General features: G+C 44.2%; 1 protein-coding gene across 2 annotated transcripts; it reads left to right on the top strand.

The window, feature by feature from the left end:
• The first annotated feature begins 1,058 nt into the window (after positions 1-1,058).
• On the top strand, positions 1,059-27,287 carry LOC127556886 (zinc finger protein ZFP2-like). 2 transcript variants are annotated; one of them, XM_051990387.1, is made up of 6 exons: positions 1,059-1,085; positions 6,902-7,004; positions 8,103-8,194; positions 16,933-17,059; positions 17,660-17,761; positions 19,182-27,287. In XM_051990387.1, the coding sequence occupies exons 2-6, from the start codon at positions 6,971-6,973 to the stop codon at positions 20,957-20,959; spliced, it is 2,133 nt and encodes a 710-aa protein (XP_051846347.1). In that variant the 5' UTR covers positions 1,059-1,085; positions 6,902-6,970; the 3' UTR covers positions 20,960-27,287. The 2 variants fall into 2 exon arrangements, with proteins under 2 accessions (XP_051846347.1, XP_051846346.1); XM_051990386.1 differs by lacking the exon at positions 1,059-1,085 and having other exon boundaries at positions 4,717-7,004.

The raw sequence follows: 27,287 nt of genomic DNA, 5'->3' as shown, positions 1-27,287 counted from the left end.
AGTGACTAACGAGAAGCAAGGCTGCCTAGGAAGAGTTCCAGCTGGAAGAGAACAGCCGGATGGTCCCTGGGTGTTTGGGGGGACCTTGTTTGTTCCTAACTGGCACCCAAGAGAAAAGTTTTATGGACACTTCCATCCATTGCTTGTGACAAGAAGCCGGCTGGCTCCCTGGGACTAGCGTGGAACCTCCCGGGCTGATTGGCTCCACATTTGCCCTGGGATTGGATTCTTTTCCATGGTTATTAAGCCCGCCCTCCTGCCTCCAGCGGAAAGTGCTGCGGGTGGTGGCTGGTCCCCGAAAGGTGACCATGTAATGGGTCGGCGGGAGCCTCCTCTTTCAGTTTCCTCTTGGTGCTCCTTCCTTTGGGAGTTTCCCCACCCTGGGCCTATCCTGGCCAGGCTGACCTGGCCCCGGGGGCCTCTCCTGGGTCTACACCTGTACACAAGGGGGCGTGGCTGCACGTGTGCCAGGCACATGCTGGGGGCGCGGCTGCCTCAGTTTCCTCTGTGTCTCCAGCTGTGGTTGGTGGGAAGCTTGAGGGTGGGACCTCTCTTCACTCCACCCTGATCCCACTCCCAAACACCTGCTGAGACACTAGCCCGCCCGCCCGGGGCGTCCACCCACGTCTCACTTAGCAACGGTGCGGGCGGGGGAGTCGGCGGGCAGATCTCCCTGGCCTGGTTCCCCCTTTCCAGCAGCCATTGCTCAGGGGGGCCTTAAAGGCCGGGAAAGTGAGCGCGGCAGCAAGAGGCAACCAGAGCAGCCTGCGCCACAGGGTCACTGCCTAATTTCTTTCTTTGTAAAATGGGGGATAACGAGAGGAAGGGATCAAGCGTCTGAACTAGGGAACCTCCGCAAAGCGCAAGCCAATTCTGAGTTCATTGCTCAGGGAGGCCGGCCCTGGACTACACTACCCAGAATGCACATTTGTAGCGAGACGGACTGCATTTCCCACAAGTCCCGTGGGCGCCCCGCCACCTCCTGGGAAAGGTAGTTTTGGACGGAGTAAGAGACACGCGCAAGCGCAGAACCGTCACAAGCCGAACGCCTTCAGTCCTCCAGGCGCTGGCAGGCGGCTCAGCGGGTGAGTTATAAGCAGGGAGGCTGGGGAAAGTGCGGGTTCCGGCCTTCCTGAGGCTTTGGACGCCGCCTCCGGTGGCGGGGAACGACAGACGACACACCCTCCTTCCGCGGCAGCCCCGGCCAGCTGGCTAAGCGCTCTTCTCGGGCCGCTATTGTCCTGAGAGGGCGGTGGCCCTAATGCACCCTGGGAAGCGTAGTTCTCACTCGGGTACTACGCAAGCGCACTTCCTCTTGTAGTTCGCCTTTAGGACTTTGTTCTGGGTGAGTCGATGTTCTCTTGGAGAGTTGAGGGCACCGTCCCGGCGCATTCTGGGAAGGATTGTTAAGAGTGGGGGTGGAGGGGCAGTGTGAGGGTGGAGGGGCAGTGCGGGGGTCGTTTGGCAGCTCGCGGGTGCAGTTTCCGGGAGGGGGCGGGTTTGACACTTGCATCCTTGCCATCTCCTGTCTCCCAGCTTTTCCTGGGCTGCCCTCATCCAGGCATGGCCTCCCTATTGTCCCCAGGGAACAACGTTTCTTCCTAAGGACCTTTAAGGTTTGAGTGGCCATTGCAACCCCCAAGGGCCTGCCAGTATCCCATTGTACAGATGGGGAAACTGAAGCTAGCAGAGGGAGTGACTTGTCTAGGGTCGCACCTGTCCTACACGCTGGCGGCAAGCCCAGAGATTCGTGTAACCCTCCCCTAGCGTCCGTTTCTTCCACGCTCATGTCATACCCTGACTTTCTTTACCTCATTTCTAGCTTGGGGACTACAATTTCACGGGTCTCTGAGGTTCCCTCTTTGGGGAGCTGGAATCTAGGTGAGAAATGGAGAGTTCTTTCATCCCCCTTTCTGTTCCTCCCCCTGGGCAGGGCCGCTCCGCCCTCTCGCCTTTCTGTCCCTCCTGCTGGATGTGGCCCCACCCACCTCATCTTCCTTCCCCAGAGTAGGCCCCGCCCTCTCCCAGTGGCCTCCAGTGACTGATGATTCTGCCTGGAGACATTTGCCAAGCAAGGGGCAGATTCTATCCCATGTTGGTCGATGGACATCCTTGGGAGGGGGGAGGGGAGGAGGGCCTCTCTGGGGGCTTGGCCTTCGTTTCCTGAGGCCCCTGCATTTGGAGGCCCTGAGCCCCCTTTGCCCCACTCTCCGTCCCAGGGCATCCGTCCTATCCTTCCACTGAGATTCAGGGGTCTGGGGTAGAGCAAGTATAGCACCTGATCCTGAGTAGATGCCTAATAAATGCTTGTTGATCAACCAGTTCTGACCCAGGCAGCTGGTTCAGATTGTCATGTTCCCAGGCCTCAGTTTCCCTCTCTCACTGATATAATCTGTGAGCCTGGGCTTCTGCCTTGCTCCCCACCTGGCCTTTCAGACTCTCCTGGTTACCTTCCACCTCCCCACCCCACCCTTTGCCCTCTGGATTATTTGGTATCGGCCCAGTGCATTTAGAGCAGACTGGTCTTTGGTTCCTTAGGTATAGCACAATGGCTGCTACATACAATAGGAGCTTAATAAATGATGGTTGTGTCTAATTGGGCCTTCTGTCCACCAGCTTCTACCTAGCCACACCTGACCTCTGGCTTCTCCCAGTGGGGCCAACTTGGGAGCCTTCTCAGGCCAAGGGGACATCCATCCATTCTCTGACTGAAGTGGTTCTCTCCTAAGGCCCCTTCCAAGGTGGGGTCACTGCCCTCCAGTGGTTGGCCTGGTGGTGGGTTCCAGAGGTGAAGCCTCTGTTTCCCCTGGTTCTGGGCAGAGCACTTTGCATGGTGCTTTCTCAGACCCTGCCCCTCTGGGGCTCCACCTCCTGCCCTGGATCCTGGGATGTTAAGTTTTTGGAAGCTGGGAAGTGTTTGTTATTGTCACCGTTGCCATCTTTAGGCTTCTCCATAGCTTATCATTGTAAGTATTGTTATTATGATGATTGACAATGTCATGATGATACTCCCTGGCTTATTATTGTTACTGTTGCCATCATGAGGCTTCTCCCTAGTTCATTATTGTCACTGTTGCCATCATGATTATTCTCCCTGGCTCATTATTGTCACTGTTGCCATCATGATTATTCTCCCTGGCTCATTATTGTTATTGTTGCCATCATGATTATTCTCCCTGGCTCATTATTGTAACTGTTGCCATCATGATTATTCTCCCTGGCTCATTATTGTTATTGTTGCCATCATGATTATTCTCCCTGGCTCATTATTGTTATTGTTGCCATCATGATTATTCTCCCTGGCTCATTATTGTTACTGTTGCCATCTTGAGGCTTCTCCCTGGCTCAGCATTGTAAGTATTATTATGATGATTGACAATGTCATGATGATTTTCCCTGGCTCCTTTTTTTTTTTTTTAATATTATTCTTTTTTTTTCATAATTATAACTTTTTATTGACAGAGTCCATGACTGGGTAACCTTTTACAACATTATTCCTTGCACTCACTTCTGTTCTGACTTTTCCCCTTCCTCCACGCCCTCCCCCAGATGGCAAGCAGTCCTATACATGTTGAATAGGTCACAGTATATCCTGGATACAATATATATGTGCAAAACCGAACAGTTCTCTTGTTGCACAGGGAGAATTGGATTCAGAAGGTAGAAATAACCTGGGAAGAAAAACAAAAATGCAAGCAGTTTATATTCATCTCCCAGGGTTCTTTCTTTGGGTGTAGCTGCTTCTGTCCATCCTTGATCAATTGAAACTGAATTACATCTTTTTTTTTGTTGAAGAAATCCACTTCCATCAGAATACATCCTCATATTCTGATGGAAGTGGATCTCTTCGATAAAGAGAGCTAATTCAGTTTCAATTGATCAAAGATGGACAGAAGCAGCTACACCTAAAGAAAGAACCGTGGGAGATGAATATAAACTGCTTGCATTTTTGTTTTTCTTCCCGGGCTATTTATACCTCCTAAATTCAGTTCTCCCTGTGCAACAAGAAAACTGTTCGGTTCTGCACACGTATATTGTATCCAGGATATACTGTGACCTATTCAACATGTAAAGGATTGCTTGCCATCTGGGGGAGGGGGTGGAGGGAGGGAGGGGAAAAATCGGAACAGAAGTGAATACAAGGGATAATGTTGTAAAAAATTACCCTGGCATGAGTTCTATCAATAAAGTTATTAAAAATAAATAAATAAAGATTAAAGCAAAAAAAAAAAAAAAACATCCTCATACAGTATTGTTGTTGCCATGTATAATGATCTCCTGGTGCTGCTCATTTCACTCAGCATCAGTCCATGTAGGTCTCTCCAAGCCTCTCTGTATTCATCCTGTTGGTCATTTCTTACAGAACAATAATATTCCATAACATTCATATACCACAGTTTACCCAGCCATTCTCCAATTGATGGGCATCGATTCATTTTCCAGTTTCTAGCCACTACAAACAGGGCTGCCACAAACATTTTGGCACATACAGGTCCCTTGCCCTTCTTTAGTATTTCTTTGGGATATAAGCCCAGAAGTAACACTGCTGGATCAAAGGGTATGCACAGTTTGATAACTTTTTGGGCATAATTCCAGATTGCTCTCCAGAATGGTTGGATTCCTTCACAACTCCACCAACAATGCTTTAGTGTCCCAGTTTTCCCGCATCCCCTCCAACATTCATCATTATTTTTTCCTGTCAGCCAATCTGACAGGTGTGTAGTGGTTTCTCAGAATTGTCTTAAGCATTTCTCTGATCAATAGTGATTTGGAACACTCTTTCATATGAGTGGAAATAGTTTCAATTTCATCATCTGAAAATTGTTCATATCCTTTGACCATTTATCAATTGGAGAATGGCTTGATTTCTTATAAATTTGAATCAATTCTCTATATATTTTGGAAATGAGGCCTTTATCAGAACCTTTAACTGTAAAAATGTTTTCCCAGTTTGTTGCTTCTCTTCTAATCTTGTTGGCATTAGTTTTGTTTGTACAAAGGCTTTTTAATTTGATATTATCAAAATTTTCTATTTTGTGATTAATAATGATTTCTAGTTCATCTTTGGTCCCAAATTCCTTCCTCCTCCACAAATCTGAGAGATAAACTACCCTATATTCCTCTAATTTATTTATAATCTCGTTCTTTATGCCTAAATCATGGACCCATTTTGATCTTATTTTGGTATACGGTGTTAAGTGTGGGTCCATGCCTAGTTTCTGCCATACTAATTTCCAGTTATCCCAGCAGTTTTTATCAAATAATGAATTCCTATCCCAAAAGTTAGGATCTTTGGATTTGTCAAACACTAGATTGCTATAGTTCACTATTTTGTCCTGTGAATCTAACCTTTTCCACTGATCAACTAGTCTATTTCTTAGCCAATATCAAATGGTTTTAGTAACTGCTGCTTTATAATATAGTTTTAGATCCGGTACAGTTAGGCCACCTTCATTTGATTTTTTTTCATTAATTCCCTTGGGATTCTTGACCTTTTGTTCTTCCATATGAATTTTGTTATTTTTTCTAGATCATTAAAATATTTTCTTGGGAGTCTGATTGGTATATTACTAAATAAATAGATTAGTTTAGGGAGTATTGTCATCTTTATTATATTCACTCGGCCTATCCAAGGGCACTTAATATTTTTCCAGTTATTTAAATCTGACTTTGTGTGGAAAGTGTTTTGTAATTTTGCTCATATAGTTTCTGACTTTACTTTGGTAGATAGATTCCCAAATATTTTATACTATCGACAGTAATTTTGAATGGAATTTCCCTTTGTATCTCTTGCTGTTGGATTTTGTTGGTGGTGTATAAAAATGCTGAGGATTTATGTGGGTTTATTTTGTATCCTGCAACTTTGCTAAAGTTGTGAATTATTTCTAATAGCTTTTTAGTAAAATTTCATGGGTTCTCTAAGTATACCATCATATCATCTGCAAAGAGTGATAGTTTGGTTTCCTCATTTCCTACTCTAATTCCTTTAATCTCTTTCTCAGCTTTTATTGCCTGGCTCCTTATTGTTACTATTTTCATGATGACTATTCTCCCTGGCTCATTATTGTTACTGTTGCTATCATGATGAGTCTCCTGGCTCATTCTTGTTACTGTTGCCATGCTGATGATACTTCTGGCTCAGGGGAATTTTTTACAGCATTATCCCTTGCATTCACTTCTGTTCCGATTTTTCCCCTCCCTCCCTCCACCCTCTCCCCCAGATGGTAAGCAGTTGAATAGATTACAGTATATCCTAGATTCAATATATGTGTGCAGAACTGAACAGTTTTCTTGTTGCACAGGGAGAATTGAATTCAGAAGGTACCAGTTAGCTTTCTTAGAGGCCTCTCTCCCTCCTTGGTTCCAGGAGCTTTTGCAGCTTGTCTTTTAGCTCTTCCAGCTTCTGCCTCTAGCTCAACTCCGACTCGTGGCTTCTCAGTCTCCAACTGATGCTCCCCTCTCAATCTTTTCAACTGACTGACTGAGCTCAGCTGTTTTTATGCTCTTTTAGAGGTGTAAACTCAAAGGTTGACTCCTCCTCTGAGAGTGGGATTATGGGAGGTGTGAATTTGGATATCTCATACTGAACCCTGAACTCTCCCAAATGTGTGAACTAATGTGTGAACTCTCAAAGGTGTTAACTTAAGCATTGTTTCTATCAATTCCATTGAGTTATCACCTTGTTTCAAGTTCTGGCTCATAACCGATTGACAATGTCATGATGATACTCCCTGGCTCATTATTGTCACTGTTGCCATCATGATGATTCTCTTGGCTCATTATTGTTACTATTGTCATGATTATTCTCCCTGGCTCATTATTGTCACTGTTGCCATCTTGAGGCTTCTCCATGATTCAGCATTGTAACTGTTGTTATCCTGATGATTCTCTATTGTCTTAGGCCTCTCTGGATGGTTCTGGGCCTCCCTGGGCACTGCTCTTGGGCTGAACCTTCGCTCTGAAGGGCGTCATGGCGTGCTTGGCTCTCATGTTGGAGGAGCAAGGTGAGAATCCTGGTCAGGAGCCAAGACTCTCCCTCCCTTCCCCTCCCCCCCCCCCCCAGCTGAGGCTGCTCCCCTCTCCTGGCTGGGCCTGCCTTTGACTTGCTACAGCTCCTGATGGAGCTCCTTTGAGGTACTAGAAGCTCCTGCCCTCATAGAGTTTACCTAGGGGAAGGAGTGATAGGTGGGTACTCTTATTAAGTACTTACTGTATACCCAGCTCTGGGCTAAGCACTTGACAGCTGTGATCTCAGTGGATCCTCCCAGCAGCTCTGGGAGCGCGGGGCTATTACTATCCCCACGGAGAAGCCAGGAAACTTGAGCCAGACAGAAGTGAAGTGACATGTCTAGAATGTAGGTGTCTCAGCGGATAGAGCGCCAGGCCTGGAGTCATGAAGATCTGAATTCAAATGCGACGCTGTGGGACTGGGGAGAGCTACTGTACCCCGTTTGCCTTTGGAGAAGAAAATGGCAAACCCATTATGAACCCTGGCACAGGGGCAGGGCAGGCCCGTCCCACCGACTTCCCGACTCCAGGCTCAGCAGTCTGTCCTGTGCCTCTCTGAAGGTGCAGAGTGTGAGCCAGTGGGAAGTGGGGTGGGGAGGGGTAGGCCAGGCTCTGGGCATTTGGGGCAGGGGAGCGGGGTGGAGAGGAGTGGGCTGGGCTCTGGAGCACTTGGGGCGGGGGAGTGGAGAGCCAGGGAGCCCTAGCGCCTGCTAGGTGAGGGCAGCACGAGCGTCTGGGTTGCCATGGATGAGAGTAGGTTGGGATAAAGGAGCTGCTTGGGCCCCGGGGCACAGTCACTGAGGAAGGGCGCAGGGGGCAGGGGCTCTCCGCGGCTCTGAGGGATCGGAAGGAGTAGCTGGGGGTCTGCTTGAGAATCATCGGAGAGAGAGTGGAGCCGGGGGGTCTGCGAGCCAGAGCGGGGGCAGTGACTGGGGAGAGCAGAACCAGGGGGAGGAAGGCAGTGCTGGGAGAGGCAGCTGGGAGCTGGCGGGAGGAATGGACCCTTAGAAGAGCTGCAGCCAGACTCAGCAGGCACTGTTCGGTCTCAGGGGCCCAGCTCTGGCCGCCCTCCTGATGCCTTTCTTTTCCTGCAGCTTGGCTCTCTCCGGCCTCCGCCCTGAGCCAGAAATGGAGCCAGGAGGAGGATGACAGAAGATCTTCTGGCCTCTCCACGGCCAGCTCCCTGGTGAGTCTGGTCCCCTTCTCCTTTCTCTCCTTGCTCGAGCCCCACTGAGGCTCCTGAACTTGTGGTGGCCGGGCCCAGGGCCCTCCATCCTCGGGACCCTCCATCCATCCCCTCAAGGACAGGTGTGAGGGAAATGAGGGTCAGACCCTGTGCTTAATTCTGGGGACACTGGGGGCTGGAAGGGCAGGGCTCAGGTGGGCACTGAAGGCAGAGTTGGATTCCAGACAGAAAGTCCCACTGAGGTCAAGGCAGGTACTGGGGTCGGGGGTGGGGTCTTTACCGCTGTGATCCCGGCTTGGGATTCTGCTTCTATGCCGACCAGTTGGTTTGGGGCCCGCCCTTTCCCTTCTGTTTCTATTAAAACTCAGCTCAGCAAAGAGTAGTCTCTAAGGCGTGTGTGGAACCGGATCAGAGGAAGCGTGCTCCTGACGTCCCCCACTTGGGAGGGCCGGGTCTGCTTAAAATCTAAGCTGTATCCAGTCTGGCCAAGCTTGGGGAGCCCCGTCCTGGCTCCTTCCATGGAAGGTTAAGGTAGCCCTCCCCTGAGGCAGAGAATTAGCAGAGGGCAGATGGACAGACCTCCCCTTCCCCAGATGGCTTGAGGGGTTGCGGCTCATGATCTAGCTGGAGGAGCTGAAGACTTTTAGCTCACCTCCTCATCAAATGTCCACTAGTCGGGTGTTATGGGCCCATAACACAGAGGTGACTCCCTTGTCAGCGAGTTCCCTTTCAGAAGGGCTTTAGGACATGTCAGATCTCTCTTAGAGAGAGCCATGGCCATCAATTTATTAATTTCTTAACAAATTGACTCTAATTACCCAGAAACCCTGTCTCTTGGGCTTTGTATTTGTCACAGCTATAGGATGCTGTGGGCAGATGTCAGGGGGGCGGGGTTCAGGGGTCAGTGAGCTGGACGCTGCCAACGGGGCGGCTGCAACAATGAAAGGCTTTGTGTCTGCGGCGTGGGGGCCGTGCTGGCCTGCTGCCCGGAGCCGAGGACGGGGCCGGCCGTTCCTGTGCCACCAGGAAGAGGCCTGCCGCCCTTGAACCAATGAGCAGCTCCTCCGCACGAGCAAGTGGCAGCGGGCAGAATCAGCCTCTTGTCAGCAAAAGCCCTGCTTTAGATAGATCCCACCCAGAATTGAACTGGGGCCTTTGTCTGAGCAGGTGGGCCCTTCCCCAGAGCTCTGAACTCCTAGTTATGCCCAGGGTTTCTGGTTTGGGGCTTCTCTGGGCTGAGAGTCTGCCCCCTTTAAAATGCCAGCAGCGCATGCCGCCATCCTGTCCCGTCATTCTGCAGCCCCGGAAGCCTGGAGGTGGCCCGGGCACTCCTGGGGGCTCCGGGACTTTCACCTTCCTCTGTTTTCTAGGAAAAGTGAGGCAGCATCCCGCAGAATTGATCTTCAGATGTTTTGTGGTGGCTCTAATTGCCATTGCCATTTTTCAGTCACTGTATTATTGGCTCAGCTCTCTTGGCTCTGCCTCAGAGATCTGTCCCGGCTTCTTTTAGCTAAGATGTTCCCCCCTTTTTCCCATCCCACAATTTGCGAGTCATTCCCAGGTGGGGGACGCCCATTTTGTTGCCAATTCTTGGCTGTCACAGCCTCAAGTAGGAGATTAAACCATTTCTGAACTGCTTCCTAATTATTGGGTGAATTTTTCTCTCACCTTTACATCCAGTTTAAAAGAAAGCCTTTATCTAAAGTGGGACTTAAGTAGGGTTCTAGAAAAGAAAGAGAGGATGGGACAGAAAAAGAGAGAGAGAAAGTACAGAGAAAGAGTGATGGAGAGAAAAACACAGAGATATATAGAGAAAAAGAGAGACAGAGAGAGAGACAGGGAGGAAAAAAACAGAGAAACAGAGAGAAAAACAGAAAGAAGGAGAAAAACAGACAGAGAAAGATAGAGAGAAAAACTTAGAGGAAAAAACAGACACACAGAGAGAAAAACAGAAAAACAAAGAGAGACAGAAAGAAAAATAGAGACAGAAAAACACACACAGAGAAAAACACACAGAGAGACAGAAAAACAGAGACAGAGAAAGACAAAGAAAAACAGAAAGACACACAGAAAAACAGAAGAGAGAGACAGGAAGAAAAATAGACAGAAAAACACACACACATATACAGACAGAGAGAAAAACAGAGACAGAAAAAAAACACACAGAGACAGAAAAACAGAGAGAGATAGGAAGAAAAAAAAAAAACAGAGAGAAACAGAGAGAGAAAAAACAGAGACAAAATGATGGACAGAAACAGCTACACCCAAAGAAGGAACACTGGGAAACGAATGTGAACTATTTGCATTTTTGATTTTCTTCCCGAGTTATTTTTACCTTCTGAATCCAATTCTCCCTGTGCAACAGGAGAACTATTCGGTTCTGCAAATATGTATTGTATCTAGGATATATACTGCAACATATTTAACATATACAGGACTGCTTGCCATCTTGGGGGGGGGTGGAGGGAGGGAGGGGAAAAAACGAAACATAAGCGAGTACAAGGGATAATGTTGTAAAAAATTACCCTGGCATGGATTCTGTCAATACAAAGTTATTATTAAATAAAATAAAATTTAAATTAAAAAAAAAAAAGAAAAAAACAGAGACAGAGAGATAGAGAGAAAAACAGATAGAAAAAAACAAAGACGCAGAAAGAAAAACAGAAAAACAAAGAGAGACAGAAAGAAAAATAGATAGAAAAATACACACACACAGACAGAGAAAGACAGAGAGACAGAGAAAAACACACACAGAAAAACAGATAGAGACAGGGAGAAAAAAAAATCAGAAACAGAGAGAAAAAACAGAGAAAAAAAAAAGACACACAGAGAAAAACAGAAAAACAAAGAGAGACAGAAAGAAAAATAGAGACAGAAAAACACACACACAGAAAGACAGAGAGAAAAACACACAGAGAGACGGAAAAACAGAGAGAGAGACAGGGAGGAAAAAAACAGAGAAACAGAGAGAAAAAGAGACAGGAAGAAAAAAAAAAACAGAGAGAAAAACAGAGACAGAAAAATACAGAGACAAACAGACAGAGAAAAACAGAAAGATACACAGAAAAACAAAAGAGAGAGACAGAAAGAAAAATAGAAAAATACACACACACACACAGACAGAGAGAAAAACATAGAGATAGAGAAACACACACACACAGAAAAAAAGAGAGACAGGGAGGAAAAAAACAGAGAAACAGAGAGAGAAAAAACAAAGACACACAGAGAAAAACAGAAAAACAAAGAGAGACAGAAAGAAAAATGGAGACAGAAAAACACACACACACACAGAGACAGAGAGAAAAACACACACAGAGAGACAGAAAAACAGAGAGAGACACAAATGAGAAAAAAAAAAAACCAAAGAAACAGAGAGAAAGAGAAAAAACAGAGAGAGAAAAAGACAGAGACAAATAGAGAAAAACAGAAAGATACACAGAAAAACAAAGAGAGACAGAAAGAAAAATAGACAGAAAAACACACACACACATACAGAAAAACAGAGAGAGACAGGGAGAAAAAACAAAACAGAGAAACAGAAAAACAGAAACAGAGAAAGATAGAGAGAAAAACAGAAAAACAAAGAGAGACAGAAAGAAAAATAGAGACAGAAAAACACATACACACAGAGACAGAGAGAAAAACACACACACAGAGACAGAAAAACAGAGAGAGACAGGGAGGAAAAAAAACAGAGAAACAGAGACAGAGAAAAAACAGAGACAGAGAAAGATGGAGAGAAAAACAGAGAGATAGGAGAAACACACACACACACACACACACACACACACACACACACACACACAGAAAAACAGAGACAGAAAAAGACAGAGAACAACAGAGAGAGGAAAAAACAGACACCGAAAAACAGAAGAGAGAGACAGAAAGAAAAATAGACAGAAAAACACACACTCAGAGAGAAAAAACAAAGAGACAGAGAAAAACACACACACAAAGACAGAAAAACAGAGAGAGAGACAGGGAGAAAAAAAACCAGAGAAACAGAGAGAAAGAGAAAAAACAGAGATAGAGAAAGAGAGAAAAACAGAAAAAAAACAGAAAGACACACAGAGAAAAAAAAGAGACAGAAAGAAAAATAGAGACAGAAAAATACATACAGAGAGACAGAAAAACAGAAAAACACACATAGACAGAAAAATAAAGACAAAAAAAGAGAAAAAGAGAAAAAACAGAAAGACACAGAAAAACAAGCGAGAGAGAAAGAAAAATAGACAGAAAAACACACACTGACAGAGAAAAACATACAGAGAGACAGAAAATCAGAGACAGGGAGAAAAAAACAACAGAGAAACAGAGAGAAAGAGAAAAAACAGAGACAGAGAAAGATAGAAAAACAGAAAAAATCAGACACACACAGAGAAAAATAGAAAAACAGAGAGAGCCAGAAAGAAAATTAGAGACAGAAAACACACACACACACACAGAAAGAAAAACACACAGAGAAACAGAAAAACACACACACACACACACACACAGAGACAGAGAGAAAAACACAGAGAGACAGAAAAACAGAGACAGAGAAAGACCAAGAGAAAAACACAGAGACAGAGAGAAAAACACAGAGAAAGAGAGATGGAGAAAAAACAGAGAAAGACAAAGAGAGACAGAGGGAGAAAAAAAAACTCAGAAAGACACACACAGAAAAAAACAGAAAAACAGACACAGAAAGAAAAATAGACAGAAAAACAGAGAAAGACAGAGAGAAAAACACACACACAGAGATAGAAAAACAGAGACAGAAAGACAGAGAGAAAAACACACAGAGATAGAGACAGAAAAAAACAGAGAAAAATAGAGAAAAACAGAGAGAAAAAAAACAGGAAGACACACAGAAAAATAGACAGAAAAACACACACAGAAAAAAAACACACAGAGAGACAGAAAAACAGGACAGAGAAAGAGAAACAGAGAGAAAAAAAAGAGACAGAGAAAGACAGAGAGAAAAACACACAGAGACAGAAAAAACAGAGAAAGACAGAGAGAAAAACACATCGAGAGATAGAAAAACAGAGAGAGAGACAGAGAAAAACAGAAAAAAAACACACATAGAGAGAAAAAAAACAGAGAGAGACAGAAAAAACAGAGACAGAGAAACAGAGAGAGAAAAACACACACAGAGAGACAGAAAAACAGAGACAGAGAAAGACAGAGAAAAACACAGAGACAGAGAGATAAAAAAACAGAGACAGAAAGACAGAGAAAAAAACACAGAGACACAGAGAAAGAGAGAGACAGAAAAAGACAGAAAAATAGAGAAAAACAGGGAAAAAACAGGAAGACACAGGAAAACAGAAGAACAGACAGAAAGAAAAATAGAGACAGAAAAACACAGAGACAGAGAGATAGAAAAACAGAGACAGAAAGACAGAGAAAAAAACACAGAGAGAAAAGCAGAGAAAGACAGAAAAAGACAGAGAGAAAAATAGAGAAAAAAACAGGAGACACACAGAAAAACAGACAGAAAGAAAAACAGAGACAGAAAAACACAGAGAGACAGAGAGAAAAATACGCACAGAGACAGAGAAACAGAGAGAAAACCACAGAGAAGGATTGAGAAAACAGAGAGACAGAAAAAGACAGAGAGAAAAATAGAGAAAAACACACAGAGGAAAAAAATAGGAAGACACACAGAAAAACAAAACAGAGAGACAGAGAAAAAGAGAAACAGAAAAACAGAGAGAAAAAGAGAAAAAACAGAGAGAGAGAGAGAAACACACAGAGACAGAAAAATAGAAAAACAGAGACAGAAAGAAAAATAGAGAAACAGAGAAAAAAAACACAGAGACAAAAAAGAGAGAGAGAAACGGAGAGAAAAAGACAAAGAAAAATAGAGAAAAAACAGAGAGAAAAAAAACAGGAAGACACACAGAAAAATAGACAGAAAAACACACACAGAAAAAAACACACACAGAGAGACAGAAAAACAGGACAGAGAAAGAGAAACAGAGAGAAAAAAAAGAGACAGAGAAAGACAGAGAAAAACACACAGAGACAGAAAAACAGACAGCGAAAGACAGAGAGAAAAACACATCGAGAGATAGAAAAACAGAGACAGAAAGACAGAGAAAAAACAGAGACAGAGAAAGATGGAGAGAAAAAACAGAGAGATAGGAGAAACACACACACACACACACACACACACACACACACACACACACACAGAAAAACAGAGACAGAAAAAGACAGAGAACAACAGAGAGAGGAAAAAACAGACACCGAAAAACAGAAGAGAGAGACAGAAAGAAAAATAGACAGAAAAACACACACTCAGAGAGAAAAACAAAGAGACAGAGAAAAACACACACACAAAGACAGAAAAAACAGAGAGAGAGACAGGGAGAAAAAAAACCAGAGAAACAGAGAGAAAGAGAAAAAAACAGAGATAGAGAAAGAGAGAAAAACAGAAAAAAAAAACTCAGAAAGACACACAGAGAAAAAAAGAGACAGAAAGAAAAATAGAGACAGAAAAATACATACAGAGAGACAGAAAAACAGAGAGAAAAACACACATAGACAGAAAAATAAAGACAAAAAAAGAGAAAAAGAGAAAAAAACAGAAAGACACAGAAAAACAAGCGATAGAGAAAGAAAAATAGACAGAAAAACACACACTGACAGAGAAAAACATACAGAGAGACAGAAAATCAGAGACAGGGAGAAAAAAACAACAGAGAAACAGAGAGAAAGAGAAAAAAACAGAGACAGAGAAAGATAGAAAAACAGAAAAAATCAGATACACACAGAGAAAAATAGAAAAACAGAGAGAGCCAGAAAGAAAATTAGAGACAGAAAAACACACACACACAGAGAAAGAAAAACACACAGAGAAACAGAAAAACACACACACACACACACACACAGAGACAGAGAGAAAAACACAGAGAGACAGAAAAACAGAGACAGAGAAAGACCAAGAGAAAAACACAGAGACAGAGAGAAAAACACAGAGAAAGAGAGATGGAGAAAAACAGAGAAAGACAAAGAGAGACAGAGGGAGAAAAAAAAACTCAGAAAGACACACACAGAAAAAAACAGAAAAACAGACACAGAAAGAAAAATAGACAGAAAAACAGAGAAAGACAGAGAGAAAAACACACACACAGAGATAGAAAAACAGAGACAGAAAGACAGAGAGAAAAACACACAGAGAAAGAGAGAGACAGAAAAATAAAGACAAAAAAAGAGAAAAAAACAGAGAGAAAAAAAACAGGAAGACACACAGAAAAATAGACAGAAAAACACACACAGAAAAAAACACACACAGAGAGACAGAAAAACAGGACAGAGAAAGAGAAACAGAGAGAAAAAAAGAGACAGAGAAAGACAGAGAGAAAAACACACAGAGACAGAAAAAACAGAGAAAGACAGAGAGAAAAACACATCGAGAGATAGAAAAACAGAGAGAGAGACAAAGAAAAATAGAAAAACACACATAGAGAGAAAAAAAACAGAGAGAGACAGAAAAACAGGACAGAGACAGAGAGAAAAACACACACAGAGAGACAGAAAAACAGAGACAGAGAAAGACAGAGAAAAACACAGAAACAGAGAGATAAAAAAACAGAGACAGAAAGACAGAGAAAAAAACACAGAGACACAGAGAAAGAGAGAGACAGAAAAAGACAGAAAAATAGAGAAAAACAGGGAAAAAACAGGAAGACACAGGAAAACAGAAGAACAGACAGAAAGAAAAATAGAGACAGAAAAACACAGAGACAGAGAGATAGAAAAACAGAGACAGAAAGACAGAGAAAAAACACAGAGAGAAAAGCAGAGAAAGACAGAAAAAGACAGAGAGAAAAATAGAGAAAAAAACAGGAGACACACAGAAAAACAGACAGAAAGAAAAACAGAGACAGAAAAACACAGAGAGACAGAGAGAAAAATACACACAGAGACAGAGAAACAGAGAGAAAACCACAGAGAAGGATTGAGAAAACAGAGAGACAGAAAAAGACAGAGAGAAAAATAGAGAAAAACACACAGAGGAAAAAAATAGGAAGACACACAGAAAAACAAAAACAGAGAGACAGAGAAAAAGAGAAACAGAAAAACAGAGAGAAAAATAGAAAAACAGAGAGAGAGAGAGAAACACACAGAGACAGAAAAATAGAAAAACAGAGACAGAAAGAAAAATAGAGAAACAGAGAAAAAAAAACACAGAGACAAAAAGAGAGAGAGAAACGGAGAGAAAAAGACAAAGAAAAATAGAGAAAAAACCAGAGATAGAAAAACACAGACACAGAGAAGAACAGACACACACACACACACACACACACACACACAGAAACAGAGAGAGAAAAACAGACAGACCCATGGAGACAGAAAGAGGGAGGGAGGGGAGGAAACAGCTCTCCTCCCAGTGCAGTGAGAAGGGTGGGACTCCTCTGTAATGGAGTGACCTTCACCTCAGGGCTCTCTTGCCCCTTGGGCTCTCCCTGGAGTCGCCCCCTCTCCCCGGGGGCTGCCTGCTCCCCTCCACCCCTGGCCGTCAGCCCCACACAGCTGCTGGAGGCCACATCTGACCAGCTTCTCCTGTACTCGTGAGTCGCCTCCCGGATGAAGGCGATCCCCCGTGGCCGGCCGCAGGAAGGGCACGAAGGGCGAGTACAAGGGGACGGAAGACCCAGTGCCGGGAGCTCCTGCCCCTTTGGGCGTCCCGTGGCCCAGGGCAGGAGGCCGGCCCCTGGGTGACAGGGCGGGGCTTCCCGTTTCAGGGCTTGGTGACGTTCAGGGACGTGGCGGTGGTCTTCACCCAGGAGGAGTGGAGCTGGCTGGACGCTGCCCAGAGGGCTCTGTACCAGGACGTGATGCTGGAGAACTACGAGCACCTCGTCTTCCTGGGTAAGGGTGGCTGCCTTCTGGGAGTCAGTCGCTCATGAACAGCCATCCATCGAGCACCTACTATGTGCCAGGCCCTACTGAGGGCTGGGCAAAGAAAGGCCCTGCCCTCGAGGGCTCCCTGTCTCAGGGGGCGACACCAGAGACGTACGGACTGGGTGGAAAGGGAGCCAGGGGGTGGGGGTATCCTGCCCTGGCTAAGACCCAGAGGCCTGGCAGTGGGGAGCCCGCCCTGTGGAAGGCCCAGGGCTTCAGATACTGGGGAGGCTGCCTAACGGTCCCGTGCCTTGGTTTATCTACCTGTTGGCCCGGTCCTGTTAATGGGATCCGTGCTCGGGAGGTCGGGCAGCTCGTCCCTTCTCACTTGTCTGAAGAATTCCCTGGGGTCAGTGGGCCCACAGCCTGGGAACATCCCTTCCGGCCCGGCTCCTGGATGAAGAGTCCTTGCCCGTCGGGCCTGCCCCTTACTTCCCGGAGCCCAGTCCTCTGGGCCTCCCTGGGGGTTCCTGGTGTGGACGCCGGGCTGGGGCCCTGGCTGCCACGGGAACGGGACCGAGTGCGTCTCGGAGCCGGCCCCGTGTCCAGCTGCGTCCTCTCTCCCAGGCGCAGGCTTTCCCGCTTCCCGGGCTGACGTGATCTCCCAGCTGGAGAGAGGAGAAGTGCCCTTGATGCTGGAGCAGAATCTCCCCGGAGGCCCTTTGGCAGGTGAGTGCCGGCCGCTGGGGAGGCGGGCCTATGAGAGGATGGCCACAAGCGCCCCTCGCCAGCCCCCTCTGAGGCGGGGCCCATCCGCCAGACAGTTGCAGTATTGTCTCCCTCCCCAGATGGGCACGAGCCTGGGACGGGACGCTTAGAGTCGGGTGCCCCTGGGGGGCGGGCCTGTGCCAGGCAAGCAGCAAGCAACTAATAATTGCAGATTAGCGTGGCCTTGGATCCCTCCCTCCCCCTGGCTGGTGGCCTCCCTGCCCTGCTGCTCCCTCTCTGTCCCCTGGGGGGCAGGGGAGACCCTCGGAGTGTGCGGCAGATGCGGTGCGAGCTGTCACCCCCATTTCAGAGGTGGGGAGGTGGAGGCAGAGGGAGGTCAGGGCCGGGTCCAGGGTCACACGGAAGAGGCTGGATTCAAGTTCAGTCTGTTGTGGCGCCCGAGCGCCTCTCGCTGCTACACTGCAGCGCATCCACGGCGTCGACGCGTCATGGCGGTATCAGTGACAACGGCCCAGGAAGTCGTGTTCACGGGTCCTTTGGCCACGACCTCCGAGGCCCGTCCCGTGGGCCCTGGAACTTGGGGGCTGGTGGAGCGTCGCGAGGCGCAGAGCAGGGACCTCCGCCCCTCCCAGGGCGCTTCCTTCCGTGAGCTCCCTTTCGTTTCCTGGGCTGAGACTCCTCAGAGTGAGATCGGTGGCTCTTGGTGGCGTGATTGTCCAGCTGGCTCCAGTTCAGCCTCCCGGCTGCGGTTCTTGTGGCCGGGAGAAGTCCCTAAGCTCCCGGCCTCCGTTTCCCCGCCTTATAGAGGAGGCCCTTTTCGGCTCCAGGTCTCGTAATGTTGTGATCCCCAGTTCCTGGAGACTCGGGCTGCAGCCTCCCCTCATCCACCAGCCCAGAACCTTATCGGGGAACTGGTTTTTCATGGCTCCTGGTAACTGGGTTTTCTAAGTCCTCCCAGTCCACCTGTAATCATTCCTCATGTCCTGCTTTCTCGATCTGGCAGAGACCAGACAGCTCAGCTCATCCACCCTTCTCATGGCATAGGAAGCCGAGGCGCTTAGAGAGGGCAAATGACTTGCCCTCCATAATGTAGGTGGTGGAAGGCAAAAAAGGATTTGACCCAGGGCCTTGCCCCTGCCTCCAGACATTGGGTTTGTTTTGTTTTGTTTTGTTTTTTAAACATTTTTGGCCTCTTCCTACCAATTAAGAGTAAGGATTCCCCAGTGGCTTCTTTCACGGTTTTCCCCACCTGAAATGCAATTCCTTTGGTCATGGGCAGTGGGGTGCCGTAGTAAGCCCCCCGTATGCAGTCTTAGAGGCCAATCCATTCTTCTCAGTGCAGGAAACAATGGAGAATGATCACGAAGGTTTCTTCTAGCACAAGGAACGCTCACCATTAGCACTGTCTTGTTTCTTTCAGATTTCCTTGATCAGGAGAGTAGATGCGAAATCCTGGACTCTATCTTAATGCCTGGAATTTGGATGAAGGCGTCATCTAAGGAAGAACTTGAAAGAGACGATCTCTGGGATTCTAAGATCAGAGAAGTTTGGGAATATCAGCAGGGAATCCAAGAGAAACAACTGGGGCAATTAGCCGCTGCTTACAGAAGTTCTTCGTTCAGGAGAGGTTTCGGGCAGGGTTCCCTCCTCGTTCCCCAACAGGGAATCCCTGTGGCAAAGCAGTTCCATAAATATGATGTCCTCGGAAAGAGTTTCAAGCATTTTTCAGACATAATTAAACATACTAGGATATCCTTTGGGAAGAAAGTTTGTAAATATAATAAATACAGAAGAGCCTTCAATTACCACTCTGAACTCATTCACTTTAATGTAGAAAATAGTGAAGGTGAGTCATATGAATGTAACGAGTGTGGGAAAGTCTTTAGCCAGAGAAGATATCTTATTGTACATCAGAAAATTCATACCGGGTACAAGCCCTACGAATGTAACGAATGTGGGAAAGCCTTCAGCCAGAGGGGCCACCTTAATGCCCATCAGACTGTTCACACTGGACAAAAGCCCTATATTTGTACTGACTGTGGGAAAGCCTTCAGCCAGAGGGGCCACCTTAATGAACACAGAAGTATTCATACTGGCGAGAGACCTTTTGAATGTAATGAGTGTGGGAAAGCCTTTCATCGTAGGGGAAGACTTACTGAACATCAGAAAATTCATATTGGAGAGAAACCCTTTGAATGTAATGTGTGTGGGAAAACGTTCATTCGAAAGGGAAGTCTTACTGACCATCAGAAAATCCATGCTGGGGAGAAGCCCTTTGAATGCAATGAATGCGGGAAATTCTTTACCCGCAAGAAATCTCTTTTTTATCATCAGAGGATTCATACTGGTGAGAAACCCTTTGGCTGCAATGTGTGTGGGAAGTGCTTCAGCAGGAGGGCGAGCCTTAATGAACATCAAAGAGTTCACATTGGTGAAAAGCCCTTTGAATGCAATGAATGTGGGAAAGCCTTCAGTAGCAACTCCCGGCTCACTCTGCATCAAAGAATGCACACGGGAGACCAACCTTTTGTGTGTAATGAATGTGGGAAATGCTTTAGCAGAAGGAAAAGCCTCACTGCACACCAGAGAATCCACACTGGAGAGAAACCCTTTGAATGCAACGAATGCGGGAAAACCTTCAGCTGGAGGGGGAGCCTTATTGAGCATCAGCGAATTCATATCGGGGAGAAACCGTTTGGATGTAGCGAATGTGGGAAGAACTTCAGCCACAGAACAACCCTCGTTTATCATCAGAGAATTCACACTGGTGAGAAACCATTTACTTGTGAGGAGTGTGGGAAGGCTTTTAGCCGGAGGGTTCACCTTACTGTCCATCAGAGAATTCATACTGGCGAAAAATCTTTTATATGCATTGAATGTGGGAAAGTGTTCAGCCGGAGGGGCCACCTCACCGGGCATAAAAGAATCCATAATGGCCAGAAGCCCTTTGAGTGTAAGGAATGTGGGAAATTTTTCAGCCAGAGGGGAAACCTCACCAAACATCAGCAAGTTCACAAGAAGAAACCCTTTGATTTCAGTGAATGTGAGACCTTCAGTTATGACTCCCACAGTCTCCAGCAGAGAATAAATCCTGAAGAAAAGCCCTTTGAGAAGGATGATTCAAAGCAAGTCTTCATTCAGGGGGAATCCTTTACGATTTCAGAAGGAATTCAGATGAGAGAGGGAGAGACTTTTTGAATCGAACACTTGTACTCCATTGAGAGCCCATGCCTTGATTACAGTGAAACTTCAATGAAATTCAGACAGTTCATATTGGGAAAAATAATAATAATCCTTACAAATGTTAATAAGAACACTTTTGAGACCTAATTCACCTATCACCAGAAGTTTTGTCCTATTATTGACAGATGCTAATTAGAAATAATGTGGGAAAAGCTTCATGAAGAGTTGTCATGTGTCAGGTACTAGACATTGCGATGGTGGAATTTGCCAGCAGCCCAGAGAATCACATTTCTGATTTGGAAGTAGCTCGGAGTCTGGCTCATCCCACCCATCCCCAAAAAGGAATCCTTTCTACAATTTAACTCTCAGTCTTTACTTAAAGCCCTCCGGGGAGATCCTGGGCACTTGGATTGCCTCCCTTTGAAAACAGATCGTTTCATTTTTTCATGACACTAGTTATGAGAATTGTCCTTCTACCAAGCTTCCATTTACTTCTTTGTGATTCCCATCCACTGTCCCACTTCTTCCCCTTTGGACCTGAAGCTTAATTCACTAAAATCCACACTAAAGTTCACACTAAAGATTCTCAAAGATACCCACCAAGTTTTCAAGTCTTCTCTCCCATCTAAACCCCATCCCCCATTCTTTTCTTTTTCTGTGCTGAACATTCTCAGTTTCTTCAACTAATGCTTCTATAGATATGGTCTGAACCGGAAATCCTTTGCCATCCTACTTGGGCTTCTTTGGCGTTCTCCCTAAAAATGTTCTCAGAACAGAGTCTAATAATCTTGATTTGGGCTAACCAAATCAGATTCTCGTGGGTCCCTCTCCTCCTAGATTGTATCTTGTCGAAGCTATACCTGCAAACCATTCTTTGCCCATCTCACACTACAAGGACAGAGGTTTCAAGTCCTTCCTCTGTCACATACTAATAGTATGGACTGAATGAGACCCCAGGCAGCTGTCCTAAAACAAACCATGGGAGCAGATGGTTTCAAAGAAGAACAACTGGTTCAGAGCTCTGGGATTGGGGGGACTCCCATAGTTATGGAGCACTATGTGAGTGATGAAACAACCAAGGAATTGGAGAGAGACAAAACAGATAGTAGAAACCAGGAGAGATTATGGAGATCATTAAAAAATAGCCAGAAAGACACAGGTGGTTGATGGTGACATATTTCAAAGGGATGAAGAATGTTTGAGTTGATATCGAAAGCATTTATTAAACACCTACTCTATGCCAGGCACTGTCCTAGGTGCTTGGGATACAAAGATAGAAATGTATCGGAACCTTCTCTCAAAGACCTTACGTTGTTCTGTGTGGGAGAAGGGGGCAACAGGGACACAGATAAGCGAATAAACACAAAACAGCACAAACTACATGGCGGGATTCACCAATGAATGAGAAAACCACAAAAAAGCTTATAAGTGGCTTTTGAGATGAGTCTGGAAGAGGTTTTATTGGGTTGGGGTAAGGACAGTATTTCAGGAATGGGGGATGGCTGCAGAATGTCTGGAAAGGGAGAATGAATGTCATGAACAAGGCTTCTGAAACTGGAGCGGGGTGTGCTGGGAGAATTTTTTTTGCTTATCCAGCTGGTAAGCCAGCACTGTCCACAGAGACAAAAAAGGTGCAACTTATGAGACATGTTCCACCATCAGTTTACAACTTAGCTAGTGATATTTAGTTGTAATGTGAGGCAGAGAGAGAGAGAGAGGGAAAGGGAGAGGGAAGGAAAGAGAGAGAGAGAGAGAGAGAGAAAGAAAGGATTGCTCAGGACAAAAAAGAAAGAAAATCTGCTTCTTAAAGAGAATGTAAATCATGAGTTACTGGAAATAGAAAAGGAAGGTGCCTTTTGTAGGCTAACATATCTCACTAACCCAAATAGATTCATCTATCACTTGTGACGTGTCCTTGGACTTTCAAGAGGGAGTTATTGAAGTCTTCCTTTGTTACAGTTAAACCAAACAAGGGGGAAAAAGAGACACTCATAGAGATCAGCTATTGTAAGCTGGTCCCAGAATTCATACTGGGATCAGACAGAACAAAAATAGCCAATCTAGAACAAAATGGAGTCTAGTTATGTTGACTCTTAACAGACCCCCTGAGCTCTTAAAAAATGACTTATTAGATGAAATCAGCCAGGTAGGCTAGTGTCATATGGTGAAGGGATGTGGAAGCTGGACTGAGGGTTGGTATTTGACCCTAGAGAAGCAGTAGGGAGCCACTGGAGCTGTTTGAGCAGGGACATGCTGTGGATGCATTGTGCTTTAGGAATGTCTGCCAGCTGCCTAGTGGATGGAATGAAGATGCAAGAGGCTGGATTTTAAAGTCCTCGGCCACAAGGTAATGAGAATTTGGAGCAGCTTTGTTGTCATGTGAATGGATGGGAGTCCAGGCAACACACACTTATTCAGCACTTAATAATATGTGCTGAGCACAGTGGAAGGAAACAAATGGGACAGCTGCTGCGATGGAGGATTAGGACTGACATGAGGTAATAGTAATTCAAAGATCTTTGGTTATACTGGAGAGGGCAGTTTCAGTGGAACGATGTATTTGGAAGCAAGATTTCAAAACATTGGGAAGTGGGCTGGATGGGAAGGAGGACAGAAAATAGATCATCTAGAAAGCTTTTTACAGGAATTTGATCAGGAAAGAAAAGATAGGGATGAAAACCAGGAAGTGGTAGGATCAAGTCAATGGATTTTTGTTTGTCTTAAATTTGGGCATTACCGAGGGCCAGGGGTGTGCTATAGTAGCTTGAAATGACTAAAAGAGCCTATTGTTAAATTTTCCTTTTAAGCATTCACTTCTGGGAAATCAGCAAATGCTACAGATCAGGGCTTGATTTATTGCTTTATGGACTATCTAGACTTAAGAACATGAACTGGAGAAGGAAATGACAAACCGTGCCAGTATTTGCCAAGAAAATCCCATGGACCATGTTGTGAAGGGCCCGACACAGCTGAATGGCAGTCACAACAAGAAGAAAGGGGTGGACATGTTCAAAGAGAAGGACTCCTTTAAGCAACCAGAAGACTTAAAATCAAGTTCACAAGGAGCAGAATTTGTTTTAAAGGACTAGAGATCTCTTATTAGGTATTAGAGCAAAGCACTAAGTAGAGAATGATGGTGAAAAGTTGAAGTGCAAAATGGAAGAAAAGGAAATTCATGCTACATGGCTTCTATTTTCTTGCAGTTGGGTGCAAACTAGATAGTGTTGGACCTAGAGTCAAGAAGGTTTGAGTTCAGCACTTGGTGACTTGCCCAGGGTCACACAGCTAGCATCCTTCCTCTAGGCCCAGTGCTCAGTTGACTTTGCTACCTAGCTGCCCCCAGGAAAACAGAAAAGAGTTTAAGTTGGGGTGGGACAGAGACAGAGAATCCGTTATCACCCTCCCAATACCTGGCTACCTGCATGGCCCTCCTTTGAGCCCTGAGAGGTTGGCCTTTGCCCTATTCACCTTCATCTTTCCTGATGAGGTCTAACGGGTCATGATGAAGCGATGAAGGCGGGGAGTCTTCTAGAATGAAGTTACAGGTTCAGGCCGTTTCCAAGTCAAGCTTTATTATGATACCATATGGCGGGCTAAGTTCTTGTGAACTTGAATTAGCAAAGGGCAAGGTGGGATAAAAGTACCATTGAAGACTTCTCTTTGGGTCTTGCCATTTATTCCTCTACAATGAAACTATGAGAGGTCTTCTCTTACTTTGAGAAAAGAGGATTGCTAAAGAAGCAATGTCTGCCTTAGGTAGAACTACAAGTTAATCCTGCCAAATACTCAATATGTAAAGCAATGAATATCTGTGCTATAAATTATTCTGTCATTTAGAAAGTGCATAATATTAAATGTTTTTTTAAAGATGATGTTCATAGCCAAATCTGAGAGAAATAACATAGAAAAAAGAATTATAGACCAGTCTCACTAATATTGATTTTACCTAAAATATTAATAATTAGACTCTAGCAATATATTCTAAAATGTTTACTATGGCCAAGTTAGATTTATCCATTAAACATTTACACCAGAGAACATTAAACATTAGAAGACATAGCATCCTTATGCAAACTACGTAAACAACATAATTATATCAATAAAGAGAAAAACTTTTTTACTGCGTAAATTAATGGTACAGCCTATTGCTGTATTAGTCATGGATTTATGGTACTAGAGAAAATAATATAATTCATCTAGTGGAACAAAAGATCTAGCATCTCAAAGGGAATAATGGGGTAAAATGCAGAATTAAAAAGGGGTTAATGTTATTGTAAAGTGGTATTGTCACTTTCAAAAACATAGTGCCTACTAGTTGCCAGGCACTGTGTTAAGTGTTTTACAAATATTATTTTAAATATTTTTCACAATCTCATGTGAACCACAAATTGTTATCTACACTGTATTGTGTTTTTATTTTTAACAATGTTTCCCAATTTCATTTTCACTGGGTTCTAGTGGAAGTAGTTTTTCAGGTAGCGAGTTTGCCAGCTCTGCCATCAGCAGTAATTCCCAGAACTTTTTGATACTGATTCAAAGAGTAGAAAAGTAGATTTGGGTTGTTCTTGGATTGATGGTGTCTTGGACCAAGCTGTTCATTTGCTTCTATGTCCTGCTTGTCTAACCTGAACAACTTTTCTATTTTTGAGATTGGCTGACTGCTTTATCTGCATGCCATAAAAGTTTTGGCATGTAACTTAATTTGTTATTCTTTGCATTAATGTATTTTTTATTTCTGTAATTTGTTCTCATTATTATGGATGTCGTTATTTTGGTCAACATCTCACTAGTGCTTATGTGTGTATACATATATACATATATACATATATACATATATACATATATAATTGCATTGTGGTCTACAAATAAAGCCTGAAGCAGATTAGAATATAATTGGGAAATATTTAACACATAAAAATGCAATAGGACATAGATAATGTTAATATGTAGTTTTCTAAATCAATTTGTGGCCCCATTTCTATTTCAATTTGACACCACTGCTTTATAGCAATAAATTCACAGGTCTGACCCCAAATTTTTAAAGATATTGAAAATTATGTTCGATATTTATTTTTACACTTATTTATGATTTCTCTTAGCACATGTCCAGTTTTTGGTAAAGAAGTACCAGGTGATGAGAAATACTTAATTTAAAAAATATACCTTTTCAAAAATAGTCATAACTTTTCAGCTCTTTAAAAAATCCTGTTCTGCTATCTTCCTTCTTAACTTTTAATTAGACTTCTCAAGTTCTGAAAGAGTAATAGGAGAGTACCCATAATTGTGTGTGTTTTTTAATGTCTCTTTGTAACTTGGTAACTTCCTACTTAGAAGCTGTAGTTAATATGTAAATATTTAGTAATGGTATTGTTTTATTATTCGTAGTGCCTTTATGTGTAACCTGATTTTCCTGGTGGTTTTTTGACATTGTCAGTTTTTATTATTGCCTTATCTGAAATGAAGATTGCAATTAAAAAAAAAAAAAGATCATCTAAATAATAGTATAGTCTCTTCCAACCTATTATGATTAAGTTTGTATTTCCTCAGTAATTCATTTGCATTAACTTTTTTTTTCTTTCCCTCCTTCATCTACTTTTTTATTTTGTTTTATTGGAAGAAAATAGAAAAAAAGAAAAACAGAAAAGGAAAAAAAAACAGAACAGAACAGAACATTGTCATGTGCCCAGTAGAACATCGAGGAGGATTCAAAATCTATAATAATAAATTACTAGTTCAAGAAAGAATATATATGGGCAGCTAGATGGTGTAGTAGAGTGCTGGCCCTGAAGTCAGGAGGGCCTGAGTTCAAATTTGGCTCCAGACACCTAATATTTCCTAGCTGTGGGACCCTGGGCAAATCACTTTACCCAGTTGCCTCAGCAAATACATACACACACACATAAAATAGAAGAAATTCTATTCATGAGTGTCCATTTTTTCTTTGCTTCCTTGAAATTGTCCTTTTGTTCTCTACTGTGCACTTTTTTTTTTACTTTATTTTTTTTTCTCCCTTTCATCCCCTCCACTTCCCCCAGACAGGCTGTAGGTAAGTACACACATATATATTTATATATACACACCTCCTCCCCCCTGCCCCCACATATATACATATGCCTTTACACCCACTTCCATATACATATATCTATATATGCACATACATAGAGCAACATGCATACGTATCTATATATACTCCCGTATTAACCCATATGTAACCATGCATCTAAAATCGTATTAGTATGGCTGACATGTAAATTGCTCTCTTGAATGAGTCTTTAGATAGGATTGTGTCTAAGATCAATGATTACTAGTTGTACTTTTTTTTCCTAATAAATTCTACTCCTGA

This window comes from Antechinus flavipes, chromosome 3 (assembly GCF_016432865.1).
Source record: "Antechinus flavipes isolate AdamAnt ecotype Samford, QLD, Australia chromosome 3, AdamAnt_v2, whole genome shotgun sequence".
In the NCBI taxonomy this organism is placed as follows: Eukaryota; Metazoa; Chordata; class Mammalia; order Dasyuromorphia; family Dasyuridae; genus Antechinus; species Antechinus flavipes.
This window is presented reverse-complemented; position numbering and strand designations above follow the sequence as displayed.

Excerpts from the sequence above, each read along its gene's own strand:
- LOC127556886 (XM_051990387.1), top strand. The coding sequence starts at position 6,971 with ATGGCGTGCTTGGCTCTCATGTTGGAGGAGCAAG. Across the intron at positions 7,005-8,102 it reads TCTCATGTTGGAGGAGCAAG|CTTGGCTCTCTCCGGCCTCC; the intron begins GTGAGAATCCTG and ends CTTTTCCTGCAG. Across the intron at positions 8,195-16,932 it reads TCTCCACGGCCAGCTCCCTG|GGCTTGGTGACGTTCAGGGA; the intron begins GTGAGTCTGGTC and ends TTCCCGTTTCAG.